The 25,243-nt window shown below is 42.8% G+C and overlaps 1 protein-coding gene across 1 annotated transcript in view; it reads right to left on the bottom strand.

Moving 5' to 3' along the window:
- LOC141550064 (uncharacterized) overlaps window positions 1-25,243 on the bottom strand; it is a 33,745-nt gene that overhangs the window by 8,367 nt on the left and 135 nt on the right. The window contains exons 2-26 of the mRNA XM_074280277.1: window positions 24,812-25,164; window positions 24,172-24,275; window positions 23,553-23,671; window positions 23,000-23,185; window positions 21,876-22,084; window positions 21,401-21,492; window positions 20,296-20,396; window positions 19,614-19,781; window positions 18,557-18,756; window positions 18,103-18,206; window positions 15,236-15,351; window positions 14,496-14,663; window positions 13,470-13,687; window positions 12,294-12,388; window positions 12,049-12,155; window positions 11,663-11,842; window positions 10,554-10,756; window positions 9,462-9,565; window positions 7,778-7,893; window positions 5,836-6,003; window positions 4,679-4,881; window positions 4,074-4,177; window positions 3,634-3,749; window positions 2,975-3,133; window positions 2,481-2,680 (exon numbers count right to left, since the gene is read on the bottom strand). Of these exons, the coding sequence (XP_074136378.1) occupies window positions 2,481-2,680; window positions 2,975-3,133; window positions 3,634-3,749; window positions 4,074-4,177; window positions 4,679-4,881; window positions 5,836-6,003; window positions 7,778-7,893; window positions 9,462-9,565; window positions 10,554-10,756; window positions 11,663-11,842; window positions 12,049-12,155; window positions 12,294-12,388; window positions 13,470-13,687; window positions 14,496-14,663; window positions 15,236-15,351; window positions 18,103-18,206; window positions 18,557-18,756; window positions 19,614-19,781; window positions 20,296-20,396; window positions 21,401-21,492; window positions 21,876-22,084; window positions 23,000-23,185; window positions 23,553-23,671; window positions 24,172-24,275; window positions 24,812-24,867 (3,596 nt within the window). The 5' untranslated portion in view covers window positions 24,868-25,164. The remainder of the gene's footprint in view (window positions 1-2,480; window positions 2,681-2,974; window positions 3,134-3,633; window positions 3,750-4,073; window positions 4,178-4,678; window positions 4,882-5,835; window positions 6,004-7,777; window positions 7,894-9,461; window positions 9,566-10,553; window positions 10,757-11,662; window positions 11,843-12,048; window positions 12,156-12,293; window positions 12,389-13,469; window positions 13,688-14,495; window positions 14,664-15,235; window positions 15,352-18,102; window positions 18,207-18,556; window positions 18,757-19,613; window positions 19,782-20,295; window positions 20,397-21,400; window positions 21,493-21,875; window positions 22,085-22,999; window positions 23,186-23,552; window positions 23,672-24,171; window positions 24,276-24,811; window positions 25,165-25,243) is intronic.

The following is a 25,243-nucleotide window of genomic DNA, read 5'->3' as shown; positions in this document are numbered from 1 at the left end:
CACATGGAGTAATTGAAACCTTAAATACTTACATATACAAGGTGTACACCTAGATAAACACACCAAAACAAAAAAAAAAATCCCTATCCTCAAAAAGAATTAATATGCAGAGTGTTGAAATGACCTGCTTCAAACGTCTGATCAATCAATACTTTTTTTTAATTAAACACCCACTATATGCCAGACATTGTGCTCCATTTCGTGGGTGTGCCACTTTAAGAGCTAGGTCCCAGGTCCCTCAAATCTTTTATGAAACTCTACTAAAATATTTGTCCTTAAGGGACTATAAAAGGAACAAGAAATCCTATCCTTAACCTGATTATGGAAAAAAAAAATCCATCCTTTTTTTGGGGGGGGTGGGGAAGACAAACAGGGTTAAGTAACTTGTCCAGGGTCACATTGTTAGTATCAAATGTCTTGAATTGAGGAACTCCTGACTCCAGGGCTGGTATTCTATCAGCTAATCCACTTAGCTGCCCCTCAGGTCTTATACAACTCTAAATCTATCATCCTGTGACACTAAGAACCAATTTCTGGCCCCAGAGAGTTTGCTAACTCAGAGTTGAAGCAGTAAGCACTATACACAGAATAGCACCTACAAGAATTGACTGGGGAGGGGGTGGGATGGTAGCTGAGGCCTAGGTGGATCTGAGTTCAAATTGATCTCAGACACTTACTAGCTGTATGATTCTGAGCCTTGCAAAAGATAAAATAAAGTAGAGGACTTGAGAATTCATCTAGTCCAAACTACTTATTTTATAGCTAAGTGACTTACCCGAAGGCACGCAGCTAGTAAGTCACAGAGCCAGTTTTATGTATTTTTGTCCCTTAGTGTTTGACACAGTTCTCTGCACATTTTGGGTCAAACTGTGGGTCAGATGAATGAATGCAATAAGGGGGATTCATTCTTCTGATCTGAACTGAAACCAAATTATGGAAATTTTATTTTTGAAAAAGCAAAACAAAACAAAACAACAACTTTTCTGATGTAGGGAACAAACATAAGTTGCAACAGCTAATGAGGCACTTGGAAAACATTTAAAGGGATATTTCTGTCCTGTTTTTGTTTGAGGCTGGCCCATTCCTTGGGGCTTCCATCCCTCCCTAGCAGTAAATGAGGCCCAAGGGAGGGCAAAAATCCCTTTCTCTCTGGGTGTCAAGAGACCATTTAACAGGTTGTGGATATCGGGCGCAGACCTGGGTAATCGAGTAACAAAGCTAGCACCATGGGTCCCCCAGTTCTGTTTCCTCCAGTCCCTCACGTGAATCTCCTTGGAGAATCTCAGAACTGAAAGGGACTGACTTCGGAAGTCAATTATGGCAATCTTCCTGGCATAGGGAAGCCCTGAGCTGTCTCTGGCAGGGAGACATCTGAGCTGGGTCTGAACAGCACCTGCACCCAGTTTCTGAAATAAAGCCCATTCTTCTCTTGGACTTCTCTAATTGTCAGGAAGTTTTTCCTTTGGTGAATGGGACTTTCTGGTACTCCCACCCACTGTTCCCAGTTCTTTCTGCCTTCTGAGACTTGATAGGACACTCCTAATCCATCTTCCATCTAATAACAACTTTGGATATATTTGGAGAATATATATACACATACACATATATATTTGGAGACGGTAATCAGATTTCCCTGTATTTTCCAGCTAATCCTCTTGGACTTTTTCGCCCAATCTTCATATAGCGGTGTACATTCTAGTCCCTTTACTAATCTGCTCTTTCTTCAATTTTCTAAAATACGACATTCTGATGTGACCTGATCAGACAGAGGGCAGGATGGTACAGTGGAAGAATCGTTACACTGAAAACCAGGAGACAATTGCAGCCACTTCCCTACTTGAGACATTGGACTTTAAGGGGGGCATTGGACTAGATAATTCCCAAGGTCTCTTCCAGTTCTAAAAATATTCTAGATATTTAGGTCTTTTCTACCTCACATAGTCTCCGTCTAATTCTGGATTACTTCTGTACATTAACTCTTTGAGAACAGGGATTTTTTGTTTGCTAGTTTGTTTTGGTCTTTTCATCCCCAGTATCCAGATGTACTTCATACATGGTAGGTGTTTAATGAATGGCGACTGAAAGAATTGAATTAATTCCTTCCCTCGCTTTGGTTCTAAGTTGTTCTCCATTCTGGTTGAGCTAGTTCCTCTCCATGTAGGGAGTAGCTAACTAATCCTGCAGTGAGATATGTGTCTAGAAGGATTGTAGAAGAATTCCATGGGGAAGTGGGTAGGACTGGGTTTGGAGGCAAGAAGTCCTGGATTCAAATCTTACTTCAGGTACCTACTAGTTATATGTAGGAAAAAAATTAACCTCTCTGAGATTTGTAATCTGTAAATGGGGGATTGGACTAGTACAAATCTGTATTCTCCTGATCCGTCCCTTTCCCTAGGAAGAAGAGATTCCTGTATGATCTTCCCTATGGTCTTGTCTCTGGGGACAGACAGGGAATCCTCCCGGCCAGGCTCAGGACCTACATGTTCTGGTAGCCATCACATGAGATGGTCAGGGGGATCTGGGCAATAAAGGTCTCGTTCACTGCCTGTAATACATGCTGGAGGCCACTCTGGAACCAGTAGGCAAAGTCTGAGCTCTGGAACTTGGGAAAGTGGAGAGAGAGGTGCTGGAAGGCGAGGCTGAGCAGGAGGCCGGTGTGGACGCTGCCTTGGAGCTGGGCCTGCAAGACCAATATTGCCTTGTTCAATATTGCCTTCATAGGCCCTGGGTTGGCTCAGGCTCGACTCCCTAACTGCATCCGTGAGACCCTCCCAATTATTTTTGCTTCTTTATTCTCACAATAATAACCGCTATCCCAACGCCAGAACAGACTTGATAACTCTTAGCACTATGTCCTAGAATGTCTATGCAATGATCCCAGAGGAAAATTCATCCCTCATAGAGAAAACCCATGGAGTTCCCTCCCTAATCTTTCTCAGCACTAAGACTAGGAGGCCTGAGAGAAAATACTCACTGGGGAGAGGGCATTGAGGCTATTAAAAAATTGTGCCAGGTGCAAAGTTGAATTTATCTGGTCCATGACTTTCAGGACGGTCTCTTCGTCAGCTATTGCTCCTGTCTGCACCATGAGCTGGGCCAGCTGGCCTGCAGATAGCTCGGTCAGTGCCGGAATCTACCAGTAGGAAACACAGTGGTCAGGTATACGGCTATAAAATTTCCTCCTCAACGTAAATAAGGCAAACTCATAGCTCAGTTAGGAAGCAGAACCCGTGGCAAGATCCTATGGCTCCTAGCTGAAACGACACTCGGATTTCTGGTCATCCTGACATTTTCAGTTGTTTGTCCAAATAATATTTCTAATGCTTAAAGGTTTTCCATGCATTTTTCTTGCAACAATCCTGAAAGTGTATTATCAGCCCTATTTTATAGATGAGCGAAACTCGGAAGGGAGACATGGGAGATGGGATTTCAGCCTGGTTGTCCTGGCAGGAATAATTAGGAGATAATGTAATTTTTTCTATTTCCCTTTTTGATATTTGGAGTTGATGGAATGATTGTGTCTGCATGGGACTGCCGTTCCTCCCAAGTTTTGTATGCTTTTCCTGTCCAATTACACATTGAGGAATGCAATTGTAGAGGGAAAGATAAGGAGCTTGGGACCATGGTACCTACCCCCTCAAAATTTGGGTTAAGGGCTGAGAATTCTTCCACAGTGGCAAATCCTCGGAAACTCTTGTAATTGTGGGAGATCCAGAGGCTGCTGGTAGCATCCGCAGAGCAGGTGGCACCTATGGAGAGGAGCCTGCAGGTTAGCTCCCAAACGCTTCCCACCCCGTTTGGCTGAAGTTGGGGTGATGGCCCCTCCCCACAAAGACCACTGACTCCAGGCTGACCTGTGACCCTAGCAGATCCCTCTGATCTTAGCTCTGGCTTGATGCCCTTATCCCGTTCACAGATTCAGGTCTGTCCCTGATTCCAGACACAGTCCTGACCCAACTCGGTGCCAGCCATCCATCTGGTCCCTAACTACAATTCCATGTGTCACTCTAAAAGCCCAGTTCATCAGTCAGCCAGGGGATGGGGTGCCCTCAGTGGGCAGTGAGGATGAAAACCTTGTGTCTGAAGATGGGCCTCAAGATAGCTTCGGATCCAGCCATGGATTAATCTCCTTTGGTCGTCTGTTAAGTGATCAAATACACCATCTAGGGCAGCCACCCTGCATTGTAGAGATAACAATAATATAATATAATAATAATAATAAAAGCAGAAATGAACACTTATACAGTGCTTTTAGGGTATATAGAGGGCTTTCCTCACAATAGCCCCGTCCAAAAGATAGTTCAACTATTACTGCTTCCATCTTACAGATGGGAAAATTGAGACTCAGGGAAATTGAGGCTCTTGAGAACAGAGTAAGTGTCAGAATGAGGATTTAAAACCAGGTCTCCTGATTCCAAGCCCAGTATTTTTCCTTACTGCCTTCCTACCATTGATGGGATTGAGAAGACAGGGAGGCAGAGAGACCTGGGGAGGAGAAAGGAAAGACCTTGAGTGGAACATTTCTAGGCCACCAGTTTGGCCCAAGTCCCGAGTTCTCGGGCCTTTGGAGATTGGTATGATATGCTAAGGAAGTCTGGGCTAAGAGGCCAGAGGCAGCGGTTCCATTCCTATATGACCCTAGAGTAAGATGCTGGATGGAGCTGGGGCTGGGGCTCACAAGCTCTGCTGCGCCTGGCAGTCGATGTCTTGGGGAATGAGCCGTAGGAGTCTGCTGTCGATGCTGGGCAAGAAGAGGGACATCAGGTGGCCAAACCAGAAATCATAATCCTGAGCTGTGAAGGTGCGGAATGGGAGTAGCTGGAAGATGGTCTCGAGGGTGAAGGTCCGGACGCGGGCATCAGGCAGGATGGTGACGCCCCTCTGTAGGTCAAAGCAGAGGAAAGCCCATTTTATAGAGGATAAAACTGAAGCGCAGAGATGAGTGACCTGCTTCAAGTCCCACAGCTGACTCCAAAGCAGGGGCTCAGGTCTGGGTCTCCAGACTCCCCAACTAGTCCCTTCTTTGCTGTGTCTTTATTTCATACAAGGCTAGAAGAGGAAAGCTACTCTTACTTGGGCAGAGCACTTGAGAGCTTTAAGACCTTGTCTCAATTTCCTTCTGTGTAAATGACATCAGATGCACAACAGCTACACAAAGCTAGGAATATCGTGCTAATGAGTCAAGAATACTCTGAAAAGTCCAATTAAAGAGAAAACTGGTTATGTTTAGGAGTGAGGTAAGGATGAGATTGGTCAGTCAATTAAAAAGTTTGCTGAGAACTTACTGGGTATAAGTCCATCCCCTTTCCCCCCCATTCCTCCCTTGCCCTTTCTGTTCCCATCCCTCAGCCCTGCCCCAGGCTTTGTCACAGACAGAGTCATGTTCAAGACTGTATAATGATCAGTATGATTAAGGGGATATTTTGACTTATGGAAAAAAGAATCAGAAAGGTATTCCTAGAGGCACAGTCTGGAACCAGATCTTTTAAAAAGAAAGGAAGCACTGTGGAAAGTTCAAAGTACCGTCTCGATGTGAGGACTGACCATTTTTAAACAAAGGGATCCGAGGAACAAAGTGTCTGACCTATTCAAGTCATGAAATTCCCTAGGAGTTAATCCTCTCCTGTTAGCACATCAGCCAGGATGCATTTATCCTGATGGAAAGAGAGATGACAGGAACTTTCCTAGAAGCTCAGATAGGGAAGCAACAACTTCTGATGGGCTACATTGAAGGGCAAGAGGAGGAGGGCACTGATAAGGAACTGGGCAGAGGTTGTTGCCAACAATAAAGCAAAGTCAGCTTTTGGAGACAAGACAGAGGGGAGGAATGCTTACCAGCTGGGCCACTGCATTGAATCTGGCCAGGAATTCAGCCATGTCCCTGAAGGGTCGCTCCTCCATCTCAGCCAGAATTCTGATGGTTAAGCGCTCGCTCCTTATTGCACCTACTACTAGCATCATCTCCCCAAGTTGCTGGGCTGAGAGCCTATTCAAGACTTCGAACTAGGATGAAGGATGAGGAGAGAAGGTAGATTGATATCTGTCATCTTCCCAGTCAATACGCTGTCCTTTTCCATTTCCCATTTGATGTTCCCATTTGACAAATGAGAAATTGAAGCACAAACTATCTCCCTGGCCGGTTTCCTTACAGTCTCCTGCACAAACTAAATTATTTCTACCTTTTTTTTCTTTTTAAAATTTTATTGCTTTTAAAGAAAAAAGTCCAAAAGAAAAAAAGGAAAAAGTTCATTTCCTCTGCCTTTCCCTTTCTCTTTCTACTGGGGGAAAAGTAAAAAGAAAAAAAAAAACCCTTGTAAAAATAGATATAGACAAACAAAACATTCCTTCATTGACCATGTATTAATTTTTTGACAATAAAATATTAGTACTTACAGTTATTGGCCATTTATTAATCTGCCCTGGAGTCCAAGATCACTTTGTTCATATAGTTTTCCTCTGCCTGGAATGCTTTTTACCACCTATTTTTTCCCTCTATCTAAGCCTTCCCTGTCCTTTAGGCCTGAGCACTAACCCTACCTTCCAGATTCCTCCAGTCCTGCAATCTCCTACTCCCTTTTGACCAAGCTCTTCTAGCCCTGGCTGTCCTTATTTCTCCTCATCAACACCCTTCTTCCTTTAAAATCCAGATGAAACACTAATCAATCAACCAATTCACAAGTATTTATTAAGTACCTACTATTAGCCAGGTCCAAATGCTAGGCAAAATGGATATAAGCTGTGCTGCATTAGTAAATGCTTAGCCAGACTTATTTAAAAAAAATCATAAGTTTAATTTGAATTATTAATACTTTCTTTACCATGTTCTGAAGCCTAGATAATCAACAAAACAATAAATCAAGCCATGATTTGCTTATTTCCAGTGTCAATGTTCACAGGGAAAATTTAGCAATTGGCTCTCCTCAGCTGATTTGAGCACATCTTTGGATACAAGTGGAAAACAACACAAAACAAAAATTCCTATTCACCATTAGTTTAAATTCTAATGAAAGTATTTTACCTTTTCTGTGAGAACTTTCCCAATTTTCTTAACTGCTAGCATGTTCCCTCTCAAGTTTGTAGCTAACTTTGCATTTAATTACTTGTGTCTAAATTACCTTGCATTTATCCTCTTTGTATTTATTTTGTGTATACTTATGTATGTCTTTGTTTTCTCCTCTGGTAAAATGTGCAAATTATTCTAGTGTTTAAATTTGTATCATCAATGCTTGACACAGAGTAGGCACTTAATAAAATTGAAATTAATTGGAAGTAAAAGTGCATGGATTGACTAAGAAACTTGTGTAAGGGAGTTAGTAGCAAAACACAAATTCAAGTCCAGGTCTAATCCCACCTTATGTGACTATAATGTTTACTGGGATCTAACTGAAGTTTTCTGAAGACTACTGTCTTCTCAAGGGTCCAGAAATGGGGTAGAGCAGGGATAGAGAATGTCCAGCCTGAAGTCTATATAAAGTCCATAAAATCATTTGCTAAGACAACTGCAGGCGATGATGAACTGAAAACCAAGTATACCAACCTCCCAGGGCTTGAGTTCTAAAAATTGATAATTTTATATAGCCCATGATTGATGCTATAACTATCCAAATGGACCTTAGCAGAAAAAATGTTCCCTACTCTTGGGTAGAGGATAGGAAGAGAAGTCTATGGCTAGCAAAAGCTGCTTAGAAGGTCCCTCTGCCCTTAATTTTCTGGGGAACTAGGCTGCTCTGATTCCTATGGGCTCCTGAAACTGTGAGGACTGGTGGTCTATACCTACCCCATTAAATGCTGGGTAGAAAGTGATGAGTTCAGTGTAGTTGGCAAAGCTTAGAAATTGGCCAAAGAGCTGAAGATAACTCTGGCTGTTGTTGTAGGCTTCAGGGAACACAGAGCCTGCCCCATCAGGAAATAAGAGGAAAGGAGAATGGTTAGGATCCTGCTGATATCAAAGTCCCCCATTTCCCTTTTATCCAGGTGTTATATTCCCAGCTATATTTTATCCAGCCTCCCTGACCAACAACTTTAGATTGCCATCAATTATTCTAAAGCCAATAAGAGTTATTAATAATAATTACCCACATTTCTATAGTCCTTTTCAATTTACAGTTTGCTTTCACCAAAAAACCCCACCAAAGGGACCCCCCCTTTTTTTTTTTTTTTGTCAGGATCTGCGATTCTATCAGGATAGCAGATTCCCACACAGGGAACTTCTTTTATCTTTGTAAATTAGGAACTTATCTGTAATTTATGATCTTTTTTTTAATTTAGAGAGAGAAAATTTAATTTAATTATTTAATTTTAGATTGGCCACGTTGGAAGTACTGTGGCCACTCAAAGGGCTCACCCCACTGCAAAACTTTAACCTACTTTGTTTTTAACCTGGGTGGGTTCATCCTTCCTTAGGCAGATGGTAGCACCCTTTCTTATATCCGTATTAGACCTAATACAGTCACCTGATTAGCGTTGACTTGACTGCAGCTCAGAATTCCTGAAGTCAAGTGATACACTAGCCTCAGTATTCCCCAGAAGCAGGGATCACAAGGATGTGCCCCCACAACTGATGATAACTCATAGTTTTAATGACTATGTTCAAGTGACTCACCCATAGTTACATAGCACCTCTATGCCAGAAAGAGTCCCTTGAGCCCAGGTCTTCCTCTCTATCCACTACTTCACACAATCTCTAAAAATTTTTATTATAAAAATTGCATATCTCTATACAGAAATGTAAAGTTTATAGAAGTGCTTAATACTCCTTGTTTTTGTTGATCTGACAATTACCCTGTGAGATAAGTTATTTATTAGAAGCAATTATTATATTATTATTCCCATTTTACAGATTGAGATGCTGAAACAAAGAAAAAAAAATTAAGCTCTTAGTACAAGGTCACAATGCTTGTAGATGACAGATCTTGGGTTTTCAGATTCCAAATTCACTGCTGCTTCTGTATTTTCTTCAATACCCATTAAACCCTCAACCATACTCTCTTAGGCTTCCCACCTAAGACCATGCACTAGTCAGTGCCACAGCCAGGACTAGAACCCCATGGCCTGGGTTTGAATTCTAGTACTTGCCAGAGACCACATTGCCTCCATCTTCTTCCTGCCCCTCTTCCCTGTGGGTCCCGGCATGCCAGAAGGAAAGAGTCAGTCCATTTCTTGAAGGATGCTGACCCCTATATGGGTGGACCTCTAATCTATCCCAATCTGGCTATTTCTTTTGCTTTATAATACTGGGCAAGACTTTTCTCCCATCTGGGCTTCAGTTTCTCCTTCCATAAAATGGGAATTTATCTTTTCAACTCTCATATTCTATGATTCTATGAACCCTTCACTATCCCCAACTCTGTTTTCCCTATTATTGAGGGAGGTTCTTAGGACCTGTCCTGGACATGCTGCTATGTAGCATGTGGTTGCCCCTACCTAGGGTCAACGGGCAAAGCAGGGGTCAAAATATGTACCTGAGACTCTAAGCTGGTAACTCAGGACATTTTGGATGAAGTCGTAGATATTCTGGGATGTCTGAAGAGAACACTGGGAGGAGACATCATTGAATGCACCAACTCTGTGATAAGGGGTGGAAATGGAGACAAGCAGTTTAATCATGAGAAATGAGAAAGGATGGAGTGAAAGGGTTGTCATAGTGACCTGATATTGGCTTGCAGGTTTATGGCAAATTAGAACCAATCAGAAAACAGGAAGGTGTCCAGGTGGGAAAACCTAACCAAGAGCATCAGAAAAGGGGCAAAAGTCCCCTTAGCTTACATATGGGATTATATGCTGCTTCTCTGGTTTTGTGTTTCTTTGAGAGTCCAGAACAGCCCCTTGAATATAGTAGGCACTCAATAGGCATTTGTCTAATTAGACTGAGATCTAAGATGCAACTAGACTAAGAGCTCCTAAAGGGAAGGCAGAGTCACAGTGGATAGCATACTAGGTCTGGAGTCAGGAAGACCCGAGTTCAAATCAAATCCCAGAGATTTATTAGTTGTGTGATTATACATAAGCCACTTAAACTTCTGTCTGCCTCAGTTTCCTCCACTGTAAAATGGGGATAATAATAACACTAGTCTCCCAGTGTTGTGGTGAGGATCAAATGAGATAATATTTGTGAAGAACTTAGCACATTGCTGGCAATGTGTAAGTAACATGAAGTAATAATATTGTTGCTGACATGTACATAGTGCTTATTATGTACCAGATTTACAGATGAGAAAACTGAGTCAAACAGAGGTGAAATGTCTCATCCAGAGTCACACTGTTAGTAAAGTCGAAGACCGGAACTCTGTCCACTGTGCCAAATAAATGCTTGTTTCCTTCCCTTATTCCTTCATCTGTTCCTTCATTCAACACCTACTATGGATAAAACACGCGAATGGTTTCTCCTTCTGTTTATCCCTCCTTCCCCACCTGCTCCCCATCTAGTCCAGTTCAGGGTCGGTTCCCCAGGTGGGGCTGGAGCAGATGAATGTCCCATCTCTCCTATTTCTTCATGTTCATGTGACTTTGTGCCCAGCCAGGGATCTGTGCCCTCAGGCCCCAAAGAGACTCACATGGCACTGTAAGAAGAATAGCTGAGGTCTAGTGGGAGCAGACTGAGGCCCTGGGCATTAATGCTAGGAAGCAGGAGACGCAGGTTTTGGAACCAGAGCTCATAGTCCTTCTCGGAGAAGGCCACGAAGTGCAAGGCCAGGCTGGGAAGCAGCATGTCCAGGATGCTTTGTCTCACATGGGCTGGAAGGGTAGGGCTGTTGGCCTAAGGTGAGAAAATAGGGCTGTGGGACGCACTGTCCTTCCCTACCCCGCAAAGCCCAGCCATCCTCCAAGCTTGCCATTTTTCTAGGTGCCCCTGCCCCTATTCCTACCCAGTCCTCTGGATTCCCCTTTACCACTCCTGTCTCAAATGACTCCCATACTAAATAGGGAGACCTGGAAGAAACTGTAAGGATCATTTAGTCCGCCCCATTCTTTTCCAGAGAAGAAAAATGAGGCTGGGGGATGGGTTATCAGAAAAGACTTACCTAAAATTGCACACTAAGGCAATGGAAGAAGGCCTGCTGGTTTCCAGCTAAAACTCCCTACATCACTTGCTAATATCCCGAATGGCTCTGTAAATACTATGCACATGGAAGGGCTTATTTTTATTTTTGATGTCACATTAAATTTCTTGGCTCTCTGAGCCTGTGGGCCCGACCCTAAGAGGATCAAGCTCAGAGGACTCATGTCTGAGGCTTAAGACTGAGGTTCCTCTTTACCCTAGGAAAGAGTTCCAAAGCAGGCCCATTTGTCTTTGGGTGCTACATTTTAGAGACGGAAGGGACATTAAGGATTATCTAGACCACTGCCTTCATTTTAAAGATGAGGAAACCAAAATCCAGAAAAAGGAAGCAATTTCTCTAGTTCACATCACCCCATAAATTACTAAGTCCAGGTCTCTTGAACTTAGATCTCTAGATCTAACACTGTTTCTACCATGCTAGTGAAAACCTAATACTCTTCCCACTATTCCACCTCTGCCAGCGAGTCTTGTCCTATGCGATCTGCAAATTCTAAAGCTTAAAAATTCATAGATTCCAAGGGTCTGAAAAACCTCATTTAAGCTAGAGGTCAAGACAGTGTCCTCCTCCCTAGTAGTCACCGGTTTTAGAGCGGGATTGCTCACCTTGGTGAGAGCCAGGTTGAACTCAGCCAAGAACTGGTCCATTGTGGCCAATGGGATCCTATCCTGGTTGGACACCAGGCTCTCTAGAACAGCCCTCACTGTGGTGACATTGGAGAGCACGTCTGGGGTAACCATAAATTCTACCCGTTGTCGGACATCCAAGTAGCTTAGAACCTCAGCCTGTGAAGAAGGATGTGTAGATTAGGGACCTTGCAGTGGTGGCTGAGGCTCAAGCCTCAACCAGGATCCAGGATTAAGGGCTCAGTCTGTTAAGGACCAATACATGACCTGGGGCTCTGTAAACCAAAAATCGAATCACTGGGGTTCCCAGCCCAGTCTCCATTATAACATGTTCCTAGGAGAACCTACTGGTGAGAAACACTTACTGGACTGAAATTTCCACCAAGAGACTTCACTTCTTCCAGTGTCAGCTCTGAGAAGAAGGAACCCCATGTGCTCTTTATCCACTCAGTGAAGGGCTCCACAGGGATAACTGAGAGAAAAAGGAGGTCATTAACTCCCTTAGCTCAGTGGGAAGAGATCCAGGCTTAGCCTTGAGATCTAGATCTCATCTCCCAACCACATCAAGCAAGGAGTGGTTGAATTCTGGCATCACCAGGGAATTACATACCCTGCAGGGTCCTGAGATGCTGCAGGATCCACAGGGCAACTGCTCTCCGGGAGGCTGCAGGCATGAGGCTGTGAGCCATGTTCAAGCTTGACACACTGGGAAACAGGAAAGAACAATAGTAACTTTGGACGTGATGAGAGACCCCAAGCCTACAACAGGTAGGAAAGGGCAGCCCCCTGAACTTAGTTGGTGTGCTCTTCCTGGTGGAGGGGCTGAGAAACAAGTCCAGGACTGTACTTGTCATTGTCAGTGGATTCCCTGACCTTGAGAGCATGGCACTATCACAGGATTCCAAAAACCATTGCAATAAGGCAGCTGTTGTCATGCTATACTTGTGGCTCTCGTGATCCCTTATCACTATTCCAGTCACTTTATGACTACATCTATGAAACTATGGTGACATTCTGGCAGCTATGATGACAATCAATTCAACTCAATACAACAAGCACTTATGAATCTCCTCCTATATGCTGAAAACTGAGATATTGGAGATTGATTTTTCAATCAGTCTGAAACAAATCAGTCAACAAGTACTTCTTAAGCACCTGTGCCAGGGACTGTGCTAAATATTGGGGACACAAAGAAAGGCAAAAAATTCAGTCTCTTTTCTCAAGAAGTTCTTAGTCTAAACCTGTGATCTTATTTATATTGGGAATACCTGGCAAAGATACTTTCTTTACCAATGCAGATAGAGATTTGTTCTGCAATTTATAGTTTTAGAGAGTTTTCTAGTCACTGAGAGGTTGGTTGATTTATTCAAGGTCAACGTATGTCAAGGATTGGAGATTGAACCCAGGTCTTACCTGGCTCCAAAATCATTTTACTATCTACCATGTTTCCTGGAGAGACAAGCCCATTAATGAAACCATCCCTGCCCTCAAGAAGCTTGCATTCTCACTACATTCCATCAATTATCCTGGCATCTCCAGGCATTAGGAAAGCATCATGGCTGCCTTGTGACACGGCAGTGTTCAGAAATAAGACTGACTTTTTGGTCAAAGGTGTCTGCCTCCACCATCTAAATACTGTGTCGGCCTCTCAGCAAATATTTCTTGGAGCTAAAGAGGGTGGTCTGGTCTCCGTCCATAGACCTGAGGATAGAGAACTCCTACCTAGCTAGCCAGACAGACGCGGACACTCCCTGAAGACTAATTAGAAGCTGAGCACAGGACTTACATAGTGACCAGGGAGGGAACATCCCGGGGGACAACTAAAGCCAATGTGGATTCATTAAACATGGGCAGAAAGAAGAGCAGCTCTTCCTGGAAGGTAGTGTTCCAGTCTGCGGAGGTGAAGGTCTCCCTCTCGATTGATGTGAGGGACAAGAAACTTGTCAGGAGCCACCTTGCAGGTTCTGCAGGAGGCAGGACTTCGATTTTGCACTGAGACGAGCCCTGAAGTGAGAAAGGTGTAAAGTAAAATTTAGACCTTTCCCTGCATCAAGGGAACCTATTAGATAGACATGAGGAAAAACTTCTTGATGGGGAAAGCTGTCATTGAGATAGATGATCAAGATGAGGTTAAAAGAACAAATCACTTAACTGATTCATCCGTCCAGAAGACCTTAAATGTCTCTGCTAAGAGGGAGGAGAATAATCTTTGGAAAATAAATTTTTATTGATCTGTTTTGTTTTATATCATCTCGATTTTCCCCTAATTCCCTCCTCCTCACCTTCTGAGAAAGCTATCCCTTGTTATAGAGTTTTGTTTTGTTTTGGTTTTTTTGTTTGTTTTTTAAGAAAAAGAGAAAGGATTCAATCCCAATAAACTTTGGATAGAAAAAGACATTTGCATCCAGAGAGAGAACCATGGAGATTGAATGTAAATCAATGCATGCTATGTTCACTTCTTTTTTCTCTTTTTTTCCCCCCTTCTGTTATGGTTTTCCCTTTTTGTTTTGATTTTTCTCTCTCAATACTAAAGAAACATATATTTTAAAAAGTCAATATACTTGTAAACACACACACACAGATATATATATATATAAAAGAAAAAGAGGAAGGAAAAAAAGAAATCAAGTAAACCAATCATTTCATTGAAAAAAAATTGATAAATTGTCTTAAAGTTCTCTCCCTGGCTGAAGACTCTTGAGAAGGTGATACCTCTTCCACTTTGACACCCATCCTGTCATAGGGGACCCGGCCATGAGTCCAAATCAAAACTTTAGAGAAGAAACCTTAGAACAGTCCTTCTCCTGCCTACCAGTCGGGCCGTCCTGGTGAACGTGGTCAGGATCTGGTGTATGGCCTGGGTAGAACTTTGCTGGAAGAACCGTGTGAAACGAGGATCCAGCTCAGTTGTGGTCAGCAGGTCGGAACAGGCCAGAGCATCCCCCAGCTGGTTGTTGGTTAGGATGTCCAGTACAGCCCCCTGGGGGAATAAAGGCTGCTTGAAATTCCTTCTCAGAGCAGACCGGTGTTGCTCACTTAATGCTTCTAATACTCCTCTCTTCTCAAAAGTCTACCTGTCTCAAACTCAAGGAGGACGGTCTCTTCTCCCCTTCTCCTGTAGTATAGGTGTATCTCTTCCTGAGATCAGGAGAGCCACCTTTTTTCTGGAATGCTTAAGGGCAGGGCTATTTTCCCTCTATACCTCCCTAGCCCTCTTCCCACTCTAGAGCCCCCAATATCATATCTACCCCCTCTTAAAGAATTGGCTCAGGACGGCTAGATGGCACAATAGATACAGATATTAATGGTACCAGAAGCTAGGAGAATCTGAGTTCAGATCTGGACTCAAACACTTGTGTATTGAGCATTGTGACTGGGAAAGTAATTTAACCCCAATTGCCACATCCTCCCTCTCCTCCCCCCAAAATGGACTCAAACCTCCAATAACTCCTGCTGTAACCTAGTGTTAGATGCAGGCTGAAGCCTACAGAGTCCTTCAGTAATCCTATTCTGGAAGCTGCTCCATGGGACCACTCTGACAACCAAACTCACCACGTCAAACTTTTGGTGGTAGTTGACCAGCTGAAGGTATGTAGCCTCCTGGGAAAATCTTCCTAAATACTTGGTGAGCCAGTTCCTAGTGTTGGTTTGTCGATCACAAGAAGGACCTACAGTAAAGATACCCAACATGGCAGGCTAAGAGAAAAGGTGTAGCCCTGAGGGGCAGGACAGTTGAGGGTCTCCAAAAAGTAAGTACTTGGCAAAGTCTCAGTTAGGGTGAAGTCTATAAGGAAAGGGTTGTCTTTTGTGAATTTTTTTTGGGGGGTAATCTGCAACAGGGATGTGCTGGTAAATGTTTAACAATTGGCTCTCTGGAAAACAAATTTATGACATAGGCCATGCTTTTAGTTTAATCAGCATTATTTTTTTGGTTTTTTAATATCTTTTATTTTTCAAAATACATGCAAAGATAGTTTTAGACATTCACCCTTTCAAAGCCTTATGTTTCAAATTTTTTCCTCCTTTCCTCATCTCCCCACTCCCCTAGATAGCAAGTAATATAATAAAGTTTAAACATGCACAATTCTTCTAAACATATTTCCATATTTATTATGCTGCATAGGAAAAATCAAATCAAAAAGAAAAGAATGAGAGAAAAAACAAGCAAGCAAACAATAACAATAACCAAAAAAGTGAAAATACTATGTTGTGATCCATATCCAGTTCCCATAGTCCCCTCTCTGGATGCAGATGGCTCTCTCTATCGCAAATCTGTTGGAATTGCCCTGAATCACTTCATTGTTAAAAAGAGCCATATCCATCAGAACTGATCATCCTATAATCTTGTTAACATCAGTTCATGTAAGTCTCTCCAGACCTCTCTGAAAACATTCTGCTGATTGTTTCTTATAGAACAATAATATTCCATAACATTCATATACCATAATTTATTCCCCAATTAATGAGCATCACTCAGTTTCCAGTTCCTAGCCACTACAAAAGGGCTGCTACAAACATTTTTGCACATGTGGGTCCTTTCTCCTTTTTTATCTGGAAAGTTTACAAAGTACTGGAACATGAGAGCCCCAGGGCCAAAGAGGAAGTCTCCTTAAGGAGATGGAATTTTTTTGGAAGCTGATAGTGGTCAGCCAGGTGTCTGACCCAGGGGTTTGGACCAGGAAGCCATCAGGAAGGCTTCAGAGCTAGGTGAGAATCAGTTCTCTTCTCCCTATTTAACTTTCTTGAATTGTGACAGCTTCCATCTGTGAGACTTTACATTCACTCTAGTTTCTCTTCCTGGGAAACTGGGAATTATAGAAGGGTCAACCACTGCTTGCAACCAAAGGGAGAATAAGTGAAGGGGTGTGATTAAATAGTGACATCAAGAATGTCATGGGACTTTAGAACATCTAACTCTCAGAATCATGTCTGTGAATTGAGAGGTATTACAAGGAAGCTTGTGGTAGGGAGCCCAGTTTCTTAAACTGTGGTTTGCAGTCCCATATAGGTTTGTGTAACTGAAAATAGAGATTGCAAAATTATAATTTATTATCTTAATTATTTGATTTGTATGCTTATCTTGTATTCCTATATACCTGGAGTCATGTAAAAATTTCTTAGGAGAAAAGGGGTCATAAGTGGAATAAGTTTAAGAAGCAATGGTACAGAAGATTGAGTCAAGAAGGTCTGAGTTCAAGTCTTCCCTCAGAAATATACTTTTGTGTGATCCTGATCAAATCATTTAGCCTTTTGTACAGCAAAATAACTGTATGGACATGTATAGATATATTGTATTTAACTTATACTTTATCATATTTAACATGTATTGGTCAACTTGCCATCGGGGGATGGGGTGGGGGGAAGGAGGGGAAAAATTGGAACAAAAGGTTTTGCAATTGTCAATGCTGAAAAATTACTCATGCATATATCTTGTTAAAAGCTATCATAAAAAAAGAGAAAAAAAAGTCATTTAGCTTCTCTTGGCCTCCATTTCTCCATCTGTAAAATGGGGATAATAACAGTACCTTCCTTCTCAGGGTTATTATAAGAATGGAATGAGATAATATGTACCAAGTGCTCCTCAAACCTTAAGGCATATGTGGTAGCAATTATGAGTTGGCTATTATTACCTATTATGCAGCTGATGAGAAAGGGAGGAAAACATTTCACTGCCCCACTTAAAACTAACCTCAGCATCTCACCTCCCTTACCCACTGCCTTAAATCACAAACTGAAACTAAAGGGACCTTTGGGATCTCCTGGGTCACAAACCTCACTTTACAAAAGGGGAAATGGGCAAAGTGGCTTAAGTGATTAAGTCCAGGCTTTTGTCTCTAAATATACTACTTTCTAGTCTGATTTTAGAAAGGTCTGAAAAGACCTATATGAACTGATGCTAAGTGAAGCGAGAAGAACCAAGAATATAGTACACAGCAACAAGATTGTGATGATCGATGGCGATGGACTTGGCTCTTCTCAACAATGTAGTGATTCAAGAGAATTCCCATGGATTCGGGATGGAACTATCAATTATATCCAGAGAGAAAACTATGGAGACTGAATGTGGATGGAAGCACGGTATTTTTAGCTTTTTGTTTGTCTGCTTGCTTTTTTTCTCTTTTGATCTGCTTTTTCTGCTTAAAATGACAAATATAGAAATAAGTTTAAAAAGATTGCACATATTTAACGTATATCAGATTGCTCATTCTCTTGGGAAGAGGGGAGATAAGGAAGGGAGGAAGAAAAATTTGTAACACTAAGTTTTACACAAATGAATGTTGAAAACTATCTTTACATGTATTTGGAAAAATAAAATATTATTGAGCAGTGGGTCTCTCCTGACAGAGGGAAGGAGTGTGAACAGAGTAAAGCTAATGGGGATAAGGAGAATATAATCAAGGTGAGGAGAGGGATGTTACCTGTGTTTGGGGTTTTCTGTGTTAGAAATGATGCAAGAAAATTAAACACATCTGTCTTCTGAGACTGGACCAGGTCATCATACTTGGTGCTGACGGCTGTGACTCTGGGAAGAGGCAAAGGGTCAAGCTGTTAGGCTTGCAGGTAGCTATGCCATGACCCTGTGAGGTCATCTCTTCCAGGCCTCTGTCTCTGGGAAAGGCTTTTTTGAAATTTGGGCTGGGTGGACTCTCTAGCCTAGTCTATGAAAATAGTTCTCTAGAAACAACATAGACTAGTGTAGACTCAGGAGACCTGAATTCAAATTCTCTTTTCTTTAATTGCTATGTGACCATGGGCACATACTTCTGAGTATCAACTTCAATTTCAGAGCCTCATTGGCTCCCCTTTCATGGACCTCTTCCCCTTCTTCAAACCAATTCTATCTCCTCCTTCCCCATCTTGGTCCCAACTCACAGAGCTCTGTAGGGACCACAAGGCAAGGTGACAGGGATGTGACGGAGCACAGATGCATCAATGGTGTCCAAGACAGATGCCAGCCGTTTCTCAAACCATTGGAGAGCCTCAGATTCAACCAGAGTAGAAAGCTGGGATTCTAGCTGCTCTAGGGTCCGGACCAACATGGTATGTCTCAGGTCCACAGAGATATTCCAGGGCTAAGGGGAGATCAGAGGGCAATTCCCTTCAGAAAATCACTTGGGCTGGAAGATTCATCTCTTACCAACCCCAGAAGGCAAAATCTTTAACCTGGGATATGGAAATACTGTGTCTTACGTGAAATAACTTCATTTCTCTGGATAGCCAACTAGTAGTAACATTTTGGCAACATAGGTTCAGAGCACACATTATGGGGATCCTGGGGGATTTCATAGAATCACACAACATTGTCTGAACTAGAAGTAGTCTTAGAGACTTTCTAGTCCAGTCTTCTCATTCATGGATGAGGAAGCCAAACTCATCTGTCTCCTCCAGGCTCATACAGTTAGTTCATGGCAAAGCCACAGCTCAAACTCACGTTCTTTCTCTAAACACAGAAATGATTTCTCAGTTCAGGAGTCTCTTTCTCCTATATTTCTGTTCAATGGAATGGATGGGATCTACTATAAATCAACAGATAAAATTATATTGCCACCTTTGTTCAAAAGAGATATGCTTAAATAACTGTATTTAATTTATACTTTAACATATTTAACATGTATTGGTCAACCTGCCATCTGGGGGGGGGGGAAAGAGGGGAAAAATTAGAACAAAAGGTTTGGCAATTGTCAATGTTGTAAAATTACCCATGCATATATCTGGTAAATAAAAACTATTAAAAAAAAAAAAGAGAGATGCTTTCTGTGTGACAGCTCCCATAAGGATGACAGGTGCATCTCCCCACTCTAACCTTTGGGTATCAGCTCCCCAGGGTCTTTGTGACTCTTGGAAGCAGAATTCTTTGACCTCTGAATGAGGCATTAACCCTGGGGTTGGAGTTGTGGTCCCTTTCCCCGCCCTTGTTCCTTTTCTCCACCTTTGTCTGGGGGCTGCTGAGCTCATCCCAGAAGTCAATCAGGGTCTGGGCTCCAGGGATGGATGCCAGGCGGTCAAAAACCTTCTGGACACTGGTTATAGAGATAGCTCCAGGGATCCTCCATAGCTGGCCCAGCTGGAATGGCATCAACTCTTCAATTCTTTGTGTCTGCAATTGAGTGGATAGGTAGAAAAGGGAAAGTTCAGAGAAGGTCTACAGTATCTAGCTCATATCTGATGCTGGCCCGGACCTTTTTGCTTCATATTTGGTGTGAGGGATTAATTTGCTCTTAGAATAACTAGTCACAGAACATCAGAACTAGAAGAGACCTTTTAAAAAATCTGGTTCATTTTTACAGATAGGAAAACAAGATTTAGCCAAGGAAACAACCCGCCATGTCATAGTAAAGGGTACTTAAATCTGGGTATCTAGCTACTACTCTGCATAACAGGATTTACATTTAAAAAGGGAAACTTCTAAAGAAATCAATGCTTTCTGCAAAGGGATGAATGGTAGCATGTTAAACACAGAGACAAGTATGGGAGAGAAATATATGGGGCAAAGAACTTTAAATTTTAATATTGGGAATACATGTTAGGTGGGCTGGGGGAGGGAATTTCTTCCTCATCTTTGATTCTTTGGAATTGACCTGGTCATTTAACACCCTAAGGTCCATCCTTACCACATCAAAGTTCTGATCAATGGCAACAAGGTCAGTGATGTTCACGATGGTCTTGAATCTCCAGAAGGTGTGGTCTAGTCCATCTCCTGAGATTTTGCATCCTAGAAATAGTGAGAGGGAGGACCAGTGGTCCATGAGGGGAATCTCAGTACAAAAATGTACAGTGCTATGCTTTTTCTCTGAGACCAAGAGGATCTTTCAACTTTCCTTTCCCTTTGCTGTTAGAAATACTCCTTTGCCCTTTCTAGAAAGCAGTTTCAACTCCATCACCTTCAAGTCTTCACACAGCTTGTGTCTCTTGAACAAAATAATTTTTTTTTGCCCATAGTACTCCATGTCTTCCCTATATTTTAAAGTAATTCAATGATACCTCCTCCAGGAAGCCACTATAATTTTATTTCCTTCACTTTCTTTGTCATAAAAGATGTTAGCAGACCATTCTATGAGTAGATAGACATTTGAAAATCTTGGTTAGATATTGATTGAGTGAGTAGTAATATACTGAGTTAAATTCCCCATTCATTATAGGTTCAACATTTGCTTTGAAGGTTGAGACAATAGGCAATGTCCATGGTAGGGACAAGAACTAAGAATTAAAAAAAATTAGTGCTAAAAAATATTTTTGCTCTTTCCTCCAAAACCACAGCCATCACACACATTTCACATAAATACTCTCTGTCTCTATCTCTGTCTGTCTGTCTCTGTTATCTATCTGTCTGTCTCTCTCTATGACTCTCTTTCTTTCTGTATCTCTGTCTTTCTTTCTCTTTTCCCTGGTTAGGGAATCAGGGGCTAGAGAAAAGAAGTGATCTATGCAAGCTACATAACCTGTGAGTTCAGGGAATTCTGAAAGCTGATGGGGGTGGGGGAAGGATAATCTGTTGGACTTAAGGGACCCAATCTCTGGTTAACACCTTGGTCTTTCTCCTAGGGCCCAGGGTCTAAAATAGATTGCTCCCTTCCCTACATAGTTTCTGTCCAGAGAAAGAGCAATTCCTACTTCAGTGTCCATCTGTAGTATACAAATCAAGAACCCACCAAAGTAATGCAGCCTGGAAAGAAAGAGTCCTCAGTTAGGAGCCTACTTGGTGGAAAAGACACTCACCAAGGCTCGGGATGACTCCTACCACCCATCGGGCCACATCACTTCTGGAGTCTGTGCCCATCTGGTCAAAAGCTAAATCCATGCCCTTGACACTATGGGAGGAAGAGAAAGGTGGAGGTGAATCATAAAAACAGGTATTTGCTGTGTAAAATGTATGTATCTGTAAGGGCCAGTGTGGGTAAGTTAGAATCTCCCTCTGTATCCATCTCCCAGGGGCCCTGCTAGTTCTAACACCTCAAAGAATATAAACTCCTTGAGGACAAGCTCTGATTCATTTTTGTCTGGTATGTAACAAATGTTCATTGATTGATTAATATCTAGGATTTGGGGGACAATGGCTAGTTCCCTCCTCTGCTCCCTCTGAGATGTCACAGATGTGAACCTCCAACTTCTCTCAGTGTTTAGTAGCCAGCCCAGCCCATTGGAGTCCTCAAGGACAGAGGATAAGGAAGAGAGAAAGAGGGAAAATACTCACATGGCCTGCAGCTGTTGGCAGCTGGTAACTGGGGGTAGGATGGTCAACTCTCTGGAAGTGATATATGATAGGTACAAGGTCAAGTTTCCACCAAACCAAGCTTCAATGTTGGCTGGATTCATAGAGGGTAATTCTACTTTCAGGACTTGGAAGATGCCTGTGAGGATTGCTCTGCCCACTCTGGCATTGGCGATGGCTGTAATGTTTTTCTAAAAAAAGAAGGAAAACATGAATAAGTAATCAAAGAATGTGAATAAAGTTTCAGGAAGAAGAATGGCAAAGTATTGACAACCATTTGAAAGACTTTATTCCTTGATAAAATAAATTCAAATTAAAGCAACTCTAAGGTTTTGCTTGCTCCCTGGCAAACTGATAAAGATAACAAAAAGGGGAAATAGTATTGGAGGGACTGTGGAAAGACAGGTACTGTTGGTAGAGTTGTGAATTGGTCCACTCAATTTGGAAATTAATTTGGAATGATAGAGAAGCCTGAGAAAATTTATGAACTGATGCAAAGTGGATAAAGAATATCAACAAATATGACTAAAACAATTCAAATGAAATAACAACAAAACCAAAAAACTGATTATTGTATTATTATAATGACTAAGGTTTGTCCCAATAAGAAATAAGAAAATGAAGCTTCCTCTTCATTTTTCAGAGGTGAGGGGACTATGGATGTGGACCAGTGTCTTCTGTGATTAACATTTTGGTTAGTTTTGCTAAACGTTTTTTCCCCACCCTTCCTCCTCCTCCTCCTCCTCCTCCTCCTCCTCCTCCTCCTCCTCCTCCTCCTCCTCCTCCTCCTCCTCCTCCTCCTCCTCCTCCTCCTCCTTCTCTTCCTTTTCCTTCTCCTCCTCCTCCTCCTCTTCCTCCTCCTCCTTTCCCTCTTCTTTCTCCTCCTTTTTCTTTTAAATTTGTTTTGTAACAAATGATGACTCCCCAGGAAAGGATAAGGGAGAGTGTATATTTGGAAATGAAATTACTATAACAAATCATCAGTAAAAATGGGGAGGGGGGAAGAGAACAATCTTGAGTTCCAAGAAAGTGGAGTCAGAAATACTTAGATCTGATTGGCTCCTTGCCCTTAACTACAACTACTTAGACAAGCTTTAAGAGTTCACCTGAATAGCCAAAGAAGTCACAGTCTGAAGGAAGATTTGTAGCTCAGAAATATTCCTCTGTTGAAAGGTTTCAATCACTTTGAGGGCATTTGATTCGGCATCTGCCTTGGTGGTGTCCATGAGGATGTTGGAGGAGACCAGTAGTTCCCCAAGCTGGGTGGCTGTGAGTAGGTCTGTCACCTCAAACTACAGGCAGGTAAAGGGAAGTTGAAAGCTCAGTTAGCAACATGGAGGCAATGTCTATAGGGTCTGTGTTTGGGGGATGGGAAGAAAAAGAAAAGAAAGAAAAGAAGCTCTTTCTTCAGAGCCATGACTCCTACTTCAGACCAGAGGATCATCCAATTGGAAGACTATACTCATTTTAGCACCTCTGAATTTTAATTAATTAGTGTTTCTTTATTTAAGTGATGGCAATGGTCCTTGATGAGCCATGGTACACAAAGAGCAAACACAAGCAGAATAAGCTCCTTGGTTTCTCTATGTGTGCCCTGGCTTGCAGTTCTCATCATGGGTCAGAGATGGGGGAGACTATCTCCTAGCTCTCCCAGCTCACCCCTTTGAAGCCTGGGTTTAGCTGTAGGAAGTCACCGTAGGTGGCTAGCACACTGGAAAGGCCGAAGTTGTCTTGGAGCCAGATGCGACTGTTGGCAGAGGAGAATGTACATGCAGAACCTGTAGAAGGATTGCAGGGGGGAAAGTGATTGGATCTATGGGAATGTTAGGAGGAGATATAGAAGGGGGAGACATAAAGGGAGGAATGAGAAGGATCATCATGGGAAATTAGCAGGACAATTAGAGGACAAGAATCAGTAGAAAAGAGACTTAGGGGAGGCTCAGTATGTGGGGGAGGAGAGAGATAGAGACAGAGACAGAAAGACAGAGAAACAGAGAGAGACAGAGACAAAGATAGAGACAGGAAGAAGGAGAGAGAGGGGGAGAGAGGGAAAGAGGGAGAAAGTAAAAGAAAGAAGGAGGGAGGGATAGAGACAGACAGACAGAAAGGGGGAGAGACAGAGACACACACAGGGAAAGAGAGATAGAAAGAGAGAGAAAAAAAGAGAGAGAGAAAGAGAGGGGGGGAGGACTAGAAATAGAAATAGAGAGAAGAATCAGATGAGTAGAAATCAAAGGAAAAAACAGAGAGCATCTCTCATTGCCCAGTCCCCCATCACCTTCTTTGGAAGCTTGTTGTATCAGGTAGTTCTTCCTGGCCTGAAACACTGCCTGCTGGGTGGATGGGGCCAGGACAGCATGCACAAGGTCAAGGCCCTTGTACCTGAGTGAGAGATCACCTTTTGGCACAGAGAACAGAGCAGAGTGGGACCCTCAGAAAGCCCAGGGCAGAGTCTAAGGAGGCAAGGCTCAGATCTCTCTCCTTGTCACTCAGGCTGAGAGCTCCCCAAAGTCTGGACTTAGGTCTGTTTTTCTTGATTTTGCCAGGAAGGCCCATTTTCTCTTTCTAAATTGTGAGTTCCCTGAGGGAAGTTCTCAGGTCTGTTCTCTGTTTCCTCCCATATTGTGACTGACCTCAGAGTAAGGTCCAGCTCGGTCTTCCTGACCCCCCAGCCTGGGATCATAGTGACCGTGAATTATCTGTGCTCCAAGCACACCGAGGATCCCCAGAAAAGGCTGGATGCGTGTACTAGGCCAGTGCCACTGATTCACTGAGACTTTTAATGAGTGACTAAGTCCTTCTGAGCATGTTTTTCTAGCAGTAATAGGTTCTGCCTCCCCTTCCCCACAGGAAAATGTGATAAATAGGAAGGTATTGCTACTGCTGGTAATGGGGGTGAGGGGCAGAGAGGAACTCACATGGCTTGGAAGTCTGTACAGCCCACCTGGGTGGGCAGCAGCTTGAGCAGTTCCATGTCCAAGGCAGGCAGAAGACCCACCAGCAGCTCTTGAAACCAGCGCTTGAGGGTGGGTGAGCAGAGATCAGGGAGGTTGTAAGCCAGTTTATGCAGCAGGACCTCCAGCAAAGCCTTGGACTCTGCAGTGTTTTGGAGAGCACTAGGAAAGGATTCCAGGAAGGCTTCAGTGAAGTGGATGTCACTGCGGTTCAGAAGCTGGAACAGTTGATGGGCCAGGGTGACATTGGCCAAGGCATTCTGGCTGGTGGTAAACTGTGCCAGCTGTGGGCCGGTCAAGGCACTCAGGGCATCTGCCTGGAGAGGGGAGAAGAGAAAACATAACATAGGGCACAAAAGTATGTCAGGTGTGAGGACGTCCGGCGCTCCGCCTCTA

The sequence above is a fragment of the Sminthopsis crassicaudata genome, chromosome 1 (genome assembly GCF_048593235.1).
Source record: "Sminthopsis crassicaudata isolate SCR6 chromosome 1, ASM4859323v1, whole genome shotgun sequence".
NCBI classification, from domain to species: domain Eukaryota; kingdom Metazoa; phylum Chordata; class Mammalia; order Dasyuromorphia; family Dasyuridae; genus Sminthopsis; species Sminthopsis crassicaudata.
The sequence above is the reverse complement of the archived record's forward strand: the minus strand, read 5'-3'. Positions and strand labels throughout refer to the sequence as shown.